At 35.7% G+C, this 12103-nt stretch overlaps 1 protein-coding gene across 1 annotated transcript; it reads left to right on the top strand.

The window, feature by feature from the left end:
• The first annotated feature begins 38 nt into the window (after positions 1-38).
• Positions 39-6554, top strand: LOC120284035 (alpha-mannosidase 2). The gene is made up of 4 exons (XM_039290861.1): positions 39-771; positions 829-978; positions 1737-1769; positions 3384-6554. Exons 1-4 carry the CDS (start codon positions 199-201, stop codon positions 6141-6143), a joined length of 3516 nt encoding a protein of 1171 aa, XP_039146795.1. The 5' UTR covers positions 39-198; the 3' UTR covers positions 6144-6554.
• Positions 6555-12103: the final 5549 nt, after the last annotated feature.

Raw genomic sequence — 12103 nt, 5'->3', positions numbered from 1 at the left:
GAAATAATAATAGAAATAAGAATAAAAAAAACACCCATTTGCAGACCACGGAGATCTGAAAGACTGAGAAAGTCTGAAACCCCACTCCCAAAAAATAAAAAAATACATAAAATAAAAATAAATAAATAAATAAATAGTAAAAATAAAAAGGAAGGCACCTCCCCCATTCGCTTCGCAGCAGCAGCAGCAGCAGTGTTGATGGCCTTCTTCTCCGGCAATCGCCGGGGAGGTGGCGGAGGCTTCGCCTCATCTCTTCTCCCCAGCACCTCCAAGCCACGCCCTCTCCGGAAACCCTCGTCCGCTCGCCATCGCAACCCTCTCCGTGATATTCTCTGCCCTAGCTCCACCTTCTTCGCCCTTGGCCTCACCATCTCCCTTCTCTTTTTTCTCGCCATCGTCCTTCGTTTCGGCGTCCCTAATCCCCTCTCTTCCTCCTCCCACCCCCGTCCACGCCTCGTCCGCCGCCCCGCCTTCCGGAGACCCATCCCTTCCGGTACTGCCTCCGATCGGAGCGGCGAGATTAGAACAGCCAAGGTGGACATCACCACCAAGGATCTGTATGATCGGATCGAGTTTATGGATGTGGATGGGGGCCCTTGGAAGCAGGGCTGGCGGGTGACCTACAGAGGGGATGAATGGAATAAGGAAAAGCTTAAGGTCTTTGTGGTGCCGCACTCGCATAATGATCCCGGGTGGAAGCTCACCGTCAATGAGTACTACGACCGTCAGTCCCGGCATATCCTCAACACCATCGTGGAATCCCTTTCCAAGGTTAAATTTTCTTGATTTATTCTGGGTTTTTGCTTGATTAGAAATTAGTATTGTTAGGATACTCGCCGGAAATTCATATGGGAGGAGATGTCTTACTTGGAGAAGTGGTGGAGGGATGCCACGAGTTTGCAAAAGGAAAGCTTCACTAAACTGGTACAGAATGGTCAGTTGGAGATCGTTGGAGGAGGTTGGGTTATGAATGATGAGGTGAGCCTCTTGCAAAACTGCAGTTTTTTCTGAGAGTTTTGCAATGTTTCTCTTAAAAATGTCTCAGTTTATGATGGCTTGCTGCTTCTATTCAAGTCCTTGAGGCATAAACTACTGGTCCATATTCATTCATGTTGTTCCAGTTAGGAAGGATGACCTTGTTTTATGAAAGCCATGTGTTTGGGTTGCAAAGATGAACTGTGCACAGGTTCCTCATTCTGTGACTCATTAATACACTATTTTTCAATAACTGTTTCTTAGATTAGCTATGTGAATTATCTTTGTTGTAGCAATATTTAGGAAGAGCCTAGTGGGTGAATACTGGCAGCTCCTTATTACTCTTGTCAAGTGGCCTAGAGGCAACTTTTTGAGTACTATTTCATATTCACCATTAGTAGTTCTGCTTAACTCGAGCCATTTATGGTGGATGCAATTCCTGGTCAAAGTTTGATAATCTTTCAAAAGCTTGTTAGCATAATTCGCAATTTTGAAGATTTTTTTAATTACAACGTCACTGATTTGCCTCCAAGTAATTTTTTTCTTTAGGCATTACAAGACCTCTTATCCTGCAGATGCTTTGTGTGGTAGCCTATTTCTTATTTTTCTCACCATCTTTAATCTTTTTTCTAATAATCAATATGAGAATCTATATATATATATATATATATATATAAATATGTAAGTATATTTTCCTAAAGATTTATTGCATTTGATTCCTTCAAAACTGGTTCTTATTATAAAATTTTAATTTAATGCAGGCCAACTCACACTATTTTGCAATCATAGAGCAGGTATGTGTGATTAAACACATCTTATTGAATTGTTGTTATCATTTTCTACAATTAACATATAGCCATTGCTATGGTGAATACTTGATAATGCTCCATTTATATTTTTTATCTGGGATTATGTGGTGTGATACTTATTTGAGTGAATTAGATCTAATTCACTTTGACTAAGGCATTGGAATAAGGTGAAGCGTACTCCGTGTTATGCTAAATTATATTAATTGTAAAATGTATCTTTTCTTGGTTTGCAATGATTTTGATGCAAAACAAATGAGATCATTTTACTGTTTTGGAAAGGGTTTGAGGGTATAATTAATAGGAAATAGTGCAAGAGAGTAAATTTCTTCAACTAATACAAAAAGATGGATAGCAAGGGATTTTAACTAGTGTTTGCATAGCGGTTTGGTTGGTATTTGTGTTCTTACACATGGAGGAGGTCAACTGACCACACTGAAGTACTGCTTGTATAACATTTAGTCTAGGCATGAGGCAAACACTCATTATAGTCTGATTAGGTTTAATTATGTCAAAGTGTTTCATTTGCATCTCAAAATTGACCTGTTGCTGCTGCTGCACAAGTAAGCTGGTCTTGTGTCTAGTGGCAGTAGTGGGAAGGAAATTAAGAAGAGTTGGAAGATAGAAGCAGACAGATAGATGAACTGCTCCCGAATGAGTTGTTGATGCCCCATATCAAGAGGATAGGTTCCACATTACCCCCATTACTTGCATGAAAGGGATTTGGGGCACAGTACAACTGGGCCATATTTTAGATGATGGGCCCTGTATGCCTATTTTCTGGATATTTCAAGCCATGCAGATCTTAGAAATTCCATAAAAAAATCTCATAAATATTTTTCTTAATATATATAATTATCATACGTCCTTGAATATATTCTATTAATTTTTATTTTCTTTTCTATTCAAAGAATAACACTTCTTAGTAAACCAATAGGGAGATCAAGAGTTTGTCTTCACCTGTCCTAATATGGTTTTAGGTAAGAAATGAGATATAACTGCTGATGAAAAATATTATTTTTAAAGCGGTAATCTTGATGCTTGACAACATTTTGTTTGGATTTCGCTCAAAATGTATTGACTTGGACGCCTTTTTATGTACATGTGGACGTTTCGGTTTTTGCCTATATTAAAAAATAATTTTGAAAAATGGACCAAGGATAGATGGTCCTCTAAAGAAGGAAAAGTTTGGAGGGAAGATATGAAAGGCATAATGGAATAAAAGAAGAGCTTAGAAAAGATCCTGGACCTTATTGTGGTTGATAAAACTCAAATCTTCATAACTGCCACCTTTTTGTCAGTATAAAAAAAAAGAAAAAAAAAGGAAAAACTCTTTTAATAAACCATTAAATATAAGATCACTAAAATCTAATCACCTGATGTCTAAGAAAGGGAACCTCTAATGTGAAAGAGTATTAAACCTTGGAGTTTGATGTAACACTGATTATGTATTTCTAGATAGTATGAATTTTGCATTTTCCTTCTGTATTACTTTTGAATGGTTAGACTTTTTTCTTGGTTGACACTGAATTGATATAATCTGGGACTTTGTCAGATCCCTAACATACTGACTATCGAAATAACCTCTTCGTGCCAATACAGATGATGGAGGGAAATATGTGGCTGAATGATACGATTGGAGTCATTCCAAAAAATTCTTGGTCTATTGATCCATTTGGTTATTCACCAACTATGGCGTATTTGCTTCGCCGCATGGGTTTTCAGAACATGCTGATACAGAGAACTCACTATGAGTTGAAGAAGGAGCTAGCTTTGCGAAAAGATCTTGAATTCATTTGGAGGCAGAGCTGGGATTTAGATGAGACAACTGATATATTTGTTCATATGATGCCTTTCTACTCATATGATATCCCTCACACGTGTGGACCTGAGCCAGCAGTTTGCTGCCAGTTTGACTTTGCTAGGATGCGTGGCTTTAGTTATGAAGCTTGTCCATGGAGGATAGACCCTGTTGAAACAAACCCAAGCAATGTGCAGGAGAGAGCATTGAAGCTTCTAGACCAGTATAAGAAAAAGTCAACCTTGTACAGAACCAATACACTTCTTGTTCCGCTGGGGGATGATTTCCGTTATGTTAGCATCGATGAAGCTGAAGTCCAATTTCGAAATTATCAAATGCTTTTTGATCATATAAATTCTAGTCCAAATCTGAATGCTGAAGTCCAATTTGGTACGCTTGAAGATTACTTTCAAACCCTTCGGAATGAAGCAGAAAGGATTAACTTCTCTCATCCTGGGGAATTGGGCTCAGTTGAACTTGGTGGGTTTCCTTCTTTGTCCGGAGACTTTTTTACATATGCTGATAGGCAACATGACTACTGGAGTGGCTACTATGTTTCACGGCCATTTTTTAAAGCAGTTGATCGTGTTCTAGAACAAACTTTGCGTGCAACAGAGATTATGGCAGCACTAGTTTTGGGATACTGTCAGAGATCATCATGTGCAAAACTACCCATTAGTTTTGCCCACAAGTTGACAGCTGCAAGGAGGAATCTAGCTCTTTTCCAGCATCATGATGGTGTAACAGGTACTGCTAAGGATTATGTTGTGGAAGATTATGGAAATCGAATGCATATATCTGTGCAGGACTTGCAGATTTTCATGTGTAAAGCAGTTGAAATTCTTCTTGGTCGTTTTGATAATAAATCAGATCCTACATTATACTCTGAGTTTGAAGCAGAGCAGACCAGATCAAGATATGATGCACAGCAAATGCATAAAGTTATAGAGGTTGGCGAAGGACATGCCCACCCAGTTACATTTTTCAATCCACTGGAGCAAACTAGAGAAGAGATTGTCATGGTTATTATTACTAAACCAGATGTGTGTGTTTTGCACTCTAATGGGACACACATCAGGAGCCAAATCTCTCCTGAGTGGAGGCATGATAATAAAGGAAAGTTTTTTACTGGAAACCATCGGCTTTATTGGAAGGTTGCAATTCCTGCTCTTGGTTTGGAGACTTACTATGTTGCAAATGGAAATATGGGCTGTGAAAAAGCTATACCTGTTGAATTGAAAATACAAAGTGGTGCTGATACATTACCTTGCCCTGCTCCCTATGTATGTTCAAAACTTGAAGGCAGCAATGCAGAGATCCTCAGCCTTAGATATACACTCAAATTTGATGTAAAACATGGTTTGCTACAGAAAGTAATTCATAAAGATGGTCAACAAACTGTTATTGGAGAAGAACTTGCAATGTACTCTAGTTCTGGAAGTGGTGCTTATTTGTTTAAACCTAACGGAGAAGCTCAATCCATTGTTAAGGCTGGTGGGTTGTTTGTTATATCCGAGGGGCCATTGGTGCAAGAAGCCTACTCTCTTCCTAAGGTCGAGTGGAACAAAGTACCTGTCTCTCACAGCACACGAGTATATAGTGGAGAGAATACTGCACAGGAATTTGTTATTGAAAAGGAATACCATGTTGAGCTTATTGGTTATGATTTCATGGATAAGGAACTGATAGTGAGATATAAGACAGATGTCGACAACAAGAGGATATTTTATTCAGATCTGAATGGTTTTCAAATGAGCCGGAGAGAGACGTATGATAAAATCCCTTTGCAAGGAAATTACTACCCAATGCCGTCACTTGCTTTTTTTCAGGATTCTTTAGGTCATCGTTTTTCTGTCCACTCTAAGCAGTCACTAGGGGTGGCCAATCTTAAAAGCGGTTGGCTGGAGATTATGTTGGATCGACGTTTAAGCATGGATGATGGCCGTGGTCTAGGTCAAGGAGTGATGGATAATCGTCCTACAAATGTGCTATTCCACATTTTGATGGAGTCCAATGTCTCAGCAGCTTCTTCTGGACAGGCAATGCTGCCTCTCCAACCATCTCTTCTTTCCCACCAAATAGGGGCTCATCTGAACTACCCTTTGCATGCATTTGTCAGTAAGAAATTACTGGCTAGGTCATCCCCACTGCTGCCAAGGTCCTTTGCTCCGTTATCTTCCTCCTTGCCATGTGACTTGCATGTTGTGAACTTCAAAGTTCCACGCCCTCTCCAGTTTTTACACATAGCACCTACAGACTCCAGATTCACGCTTTTCTTGCAGAGGAGGGGTTGGGATTCTTCCTACTGTAGAAAGGGTGGGCTGCAGTGTTCAACATTGGGAGACGATCCTGTCAATCTCTTTTACATGTTTAAAGATCTCTCAATCTCAAATGTGGAAGCAACTTCCTTGAATCTCTTACATGATGATCCAGAAATGCTGGGCTATATGGAGCAGGTAGGTGATGTTGCCCAGGAGGGAAACATTCTAATAGCTCCAATGAATATACAGGCATACAGACTAGAAGTACAGACACAAATGTACGGCCACAACCAAGAGTAACATAGAGCATGCTCTTGTGATTTTCTTTACAGGCTGTCATTTCCATTTCATTGAATTTTTCAATGGAGGCATATCCAAATATCTGGAAATTATTAGGTATAACTACTTGAGCTGCTTTTTTGGTAAGACATTGAGATGTCACTTAAGGATCAAGAAACTGAATGATGTAGAGAAAAATGTGATAGACTTCTATAAGCTGTGGAAGCATGTATTGGCTTCAATCGGCATGTGAATATATTTAGTATCTGACGAGCTTTAATCTCTTGTTATCAGGTTTTCGAGAGTAAGATAGCTTTGAGTTGTACCTTGTTTCGATACAGACTTTAATTGTGTTTTAGTAAATCTTGTATGGTGGATTTTAGCTATACACAAGGATCTACCTTGCTTTGGTTGATCTATATGCTTCTTTCATGGTTTTTAGGTAATCTGTTTGTGTACTGGGTTGATCTATATGCTTCTTTCATGGTTTTTAGGTAATCTGTTTGTGCACTTACATCAAACTTGATTTATTGATATCGGCTAGTTTATGTTGTGAGGATTTTTTTGGAGGACGGATGATCTTTTACTGCAAGTAGATCTGAAATGAAAAAAAAACATCTATTTACATTTTAATTTAATTTTTTCCATATTTGCAAATGTAATTAAATGTCTTATGGGTGGGATCTGCTGGAAGAACAGGTGCTGTTATACTGCAACTCCTATATATGATGCTAATGGCCATTGTTATGTTCCACTTCTAGTTCTGTTGTGCTACTAGTTTTCTGCTTGCCATCTGACTCTGCACTTGTGTATATGCAAGCACTCCGCAATCTAATTTAGATTATATTTATATTTAGAGAAATTATTCAAACTAAAAATTTTATTTTTTTGCATATTGCTATTATTGAGGCATATGACCAAGTTTTACAAATGTTGTCACTGATTGGCTGCAGAAGTCTCTTGCATATTATAAATTTTGGATGGGTATTTCACCTGAGATATGGGTTATTTTGTGTGCACCTTTGATATGATTGAAATTGCATGGATACTCTTATGAAATGTAAGTATGCATATGTTGGTTGGTACCTTTCTACCCCAACCAGATAAAAATATAACAAAATATATAAAATCACCAAATAATATTTGCGAGCATATTCCTAAAATCTCTTGTACCACAATTTTGTCAATACACAACCCTAATGAAATAATAAAAATTTCTTCATTCATATATTTAAAATCTGTTGGGTGGTTTTCTTACAATTGCCCTTTTGTACAATTTAATTCTTACAAAACATATAAATACAAATTTTAAGGGTGCATTATTTTACACCTGATTTTTTTTTTTTCACAAATACACTATTAGAGAAAAATATTAGGAATAGATGATTGCTAGGATTACATGCTCTTGTGTTTGGACATAAAAAACCATATTTCAAAGGAGTGTAGGTTAATTAAATGGTATTTCTATAGCAATTGGGATTATGGATTTTTAGTTTATGGGAGGTAGTACGGGATTTGAAATAGGAGAGAAAAATCATCCGTATGATTGAATATGCTTCAAATGAATCTCCACTTGCTATTATTTGTGTGTGCCTTTGGGGCAATGCACATGTAAAAAGGAAGTTTAAGCTTGATACAAATTTCTAAAATGACTTTTATTTGATACAATTATCAATCAAATAAAAGTTATTATATGTATCAATTCTTACATCCCCTGCAACTTTGTGGAGGTGAAATGTCATTATTGCTGAATATCTTGAATATTTATTCCATAATTTCTTATTTGATCAATTTATTCCACATAATTCTTTAAAAGACATTCTAAGTGAGTTATTTCAACTTCACTATTTCTTTCCTTTGAATCAAAATATTAATAATAAAAAAAATAAAATAAAATAAAGCACTAGCCCTAGTTATTTGTAGCTATCTAAGTCTTTCATTAGTTGTAATAAGAAAAAGAAAAAGAAAAATGGTGATTTCTATAATAATATAAGTTCAATTTGTGGGAAGAACAACGAGGTGGAATTATTTTTTGTTTTCCGACTAGATATATTTTTATCTTGCTTCTATTCATGATTAGTATCAATCTTTATTATTTTTGAGAAAAGGCGATAAGCGCGAATCCGGGGACGAACACGTGGGAGGCCAGTGCTTCACCACCCGAACCGATGCCTTCACGCTGCGAGATAGAGATCGAACTCGGGGAGCCACGCTCGACACTCGAGATGAACACCTTACGCAAGAGACCCGATGCCAATAGACCAAATGGTCGTTGGCAATATCAATCTTTATATCAACAAGAAAGAAGGGTGAACTTTTTTTACTTGTTGAGCAATTGAATTGGGAAAAAGAAAAATACAAATTTTGGTATAAGTTGGTACTCAGTGCATTTCTCCCTTTGATTTAGAATAAATATGCTTTCAAAATCTCTTTAAAAATTTAAAGTGAATGCTTTGGCACCAATATTGGCAATCAATTATTCTTTATTTCACGTATTGACTTTTTGAACTAAAAACAAAATTTTTGATCGCATGTTTACATTATAGAAAGTGAAATCTCATAATATGGTTTATATACACATCTAAGTGATGGAAAGAAAAGAACATCTTGCACTATCCACTTATCTTAATTCACTGTTTCAGAAATAATAGAATAGGAAAATATTTTGTACATGACATAAAAACTATCCCATGATGAGTTGCATAATTATTGCATTTTTTCCAATACACAACAAAAGTTAAACATGAGTAATGAATTACTAAGCCTACTAAAAGTTATAAAAAAAAGACCTCTTGTTATAGATATGCTACGAATAAATGGATCTTAAATTTTGTCATTTAGGTATATTTATTTTTCTTTGAGGAAAAATCTTAATCACGGTAAAAATGAAATTTCCATACTAATTGTAAAATCTTCTAAAATCATTTGGTAATAAAAAAAAATCTTTCCTAAAGATTTGATTTTGGTTTGAATCATTAGTTGAACAAATAAAAAATTTTGTTAATGCATTAGAGTACTGAAATGTTTCACACATACTATACTAGATCTTTTGTCATAATCAAAATTAATACGAAAATCAAATTATTTAAACCATAATCATGAGCAAGTACATAAATGTACTCACAAAAGAGAAGTGATAGGAATAGGAAGTGCCTTAAACAGGAAGTAATTATTTAAACAAGATGTGATGCTATATTTAGGGATATTTAAGCCTAACTTTGTCAACATTGCCCACAGGGCCGTTAATTAAGCAAATGATATGAACTATGTTGGCAATTCAACTTGCAGGAAGCTTATAATTTATAACTTCTATAAATTTGATGGACCATTCCTATTTGCAGTCTCGGTCTGGAATAGTTCTTGCTAGATTTGCAGAAGTGGTTTTTTATTAACCTGTTCTAATTTCAAAATCACTTTTGCAGGTCGACATTTTGATACTGCTTAAAACTCACCTTGTTGCAAAATTGCAAACCCTCAACATTGCTTTCTAGCTCCAGTCCTTATGTCACGTATGCTCCTGGCAACTTCTTCAATGGGTCAATGACATCAACCGACTTCTACTCGCTGCGGGATCTCCTAGAATTTGTATCATTCCTCGACCTTGGTTGAATATCATTATCAAATTTGCATCTCTTAGTCTCAACCATCATCAACTGTCTCTATATCACTCTAGTCATGATCTCCCTCATTGGATAATGAAATTGTTTGATGATGCTGGCTTCTCATTTGTAACACTTTTTGTAGAAGTTTTCTTTATCTTTTTCTTTCTTTGTTCTTTCTTTGTTCTTTCTTTTTCTTTCTTTGTTTTCCTGTATTTTTTCTTTTTTCTAGCGTTTTCTGTTTCTCTATTCAGTTTCAATAAAAGCCTCTGGGCTCTTTCTAAAAAAAAACAAGAAGTAATAGGGCATTTCTTGGCTTCGAAAATAATTCACACAATAACACAACAATATGGTTAGAACATGACATATATTATTGATATTAAAGAATACTTTAAGATGGTTTTTGTCTATTTTTAACAGAATAGGTTCTATACTTTTAGAATATAATTTCTTTTCAAATATTCTCCTTAATTGTAGTTTCCTAATATAACTAGAACACGTACGTATAGATAGTCCTATATACTCTTCTACTATAACACCACAATCAATGAAAACACCTTTTTTCTAACTATAGTTGTTATGGTACCAAGAGTCTATTAACTGTTTTTCTCTAAAACCAGCGGATTTTAACTAAACACTAGATAATATGAGACAGTACATCCACTCCATTCAAGACACTTGATTCACTTATAGCTAGGTCAAAATATCAAAATGGTCCCTCTATTTTGCGTTTTTCACCCTTTTAGTCCCTCTAATATAAAATCCGCCTTTTTGGTCCTCGTATTTTTACATTTCTGTCTATTTTTGATACCTCTAATTGACGAATATGCCCTTTTGGTCCTTCCAGCTGATGAATTGGATGGGACCAAAAAGGATAAAAATGTGTAAATACGAGGACCAAAAGGGCAGATACGTCAATTAGATGAAGCAAAAGACAGAAATGTGCATATACGAGGACAAAAATGGCTGATTTTATATTAGAGGGACTAAAAGGACGAAAAACGCAAAATAGAGGGACCATTTTGATATTATACCCTTATAACTACATAGAAATCCCAAACAATAACACAAAAGCCATTTCCCATTCAAAAACATTATCAACTTTATCACAATCACTCTAGATAACACATACTGCTTAGTACAGTAAAATCAAGTCGATTCTACTTGCTTGAGATTAGGTTGGATACATTGATGACACTCTACCTCTTTTGCTCAAGCCTATTGAATAAGTATCTAGTTCCACCTTCATTCCTTCTAAATACACCTAGTAGAACCTGGATAATGGCCTTATCTATTGTTGCTCTACTCTCTTTCTAATGATTGCTTCTCTTGCACTTGGATGTTTTGAAGTCTTTGAACTACCATGGAAAACCTATTTTTTGTAATAAGCAATTGCCCATTGATCATTGTTTCACTAATATCTTTGTTCCATGTACAAAGAATGATTATATAACAACCTATTACCTCCAGACTCTCATAACTACAGTTGAAGACCTTGCTGACCTTGTTCTCTTTGTTTTGAATAGTCTTCCATTATACTATGAGGCATTTATGATTGTGATAGGAAATCATAAAACACCCCCCAAATTCTTTAAGCTTTAGTAGAAGCTCCTTCTTCATTAGCAGTAACTTTTAATGTCCACCAACAATAATTATTGTTGCCCAAAACTACGTTTGCCATAAGCACCTCCTTCGATGTCCAAAATCAAGTTGTCTATAATAAATGCAGTTGTAATTGAAGAACTCAACAAAATTTGCAATCTTCAACAACTATGTCCAGTTAGGTCAGTATACTGGGCAAGATCATAGTCTAGTCCATTCAAAAATATATTTTAATCAATCAACCCAAGGATCTATTGCATACAACCTTTTTCTTAAGTCCAATACCTTCAATCCAAATATCTTTTAATTCATTAGACCATACCACTTTTTTTTTTCTTTCTCAAACCCACCATATAAGTCTAATCACATAAAAAACCCTCCGCAATGTTTAATTTGTTTGAAAATAGAGGAATATTGCAACACATGACTAATTTTTGTACTCCTTGTCATGAAATAGCCAAATTTATTCCATATTTGATACAACCTCAGCTCTTAAACTTCTTATTGATAGTGATAATTTCCAATTTACTTCAAGAAGCTTTTAGACATTGGTAAATTTGCTTATATGACTCCTAATTAGTGATCAGTAGAATATGTGACAACATACCACTGCTCCATTCAAGTGATAATTAGTAATGGTAATGCACTACCCATCTCTTTTACAGGTAGCTTACCATTAACATTTTATATGTTGCCAAATTTGTTAAGAATAAATCATATCCCATTGAATTTAATCCCCTTAGTTATGTTTGAAGGACTTCGTAACAAATATTCCATTTC

Source organism: Dioscorea cayenensis, chromosome 3 (assembly GCF_009730915.1).
Source record: "Dioscorea cayenensis subsp. rotundata cultivar TDr96_F1 chromosome 3, TDr96_F1_v2_PseudoChromosome.rev07_lg8_w22 25.fasta, whole genome shotgun sequence".
Taxonomy (NCBI): domain Eukaryota; kingdom Viridiplantae; phylum Streptophyta; class Magnoliopsida; order Dioscoreales; family Dioscoreaceae; genus Dioscorea; species Dioscorea cayenensis.
Note: the sequence above shows the minus strand (reverse complement) of the source record. Positions and strands in the feature narration are given on the sequence as shown.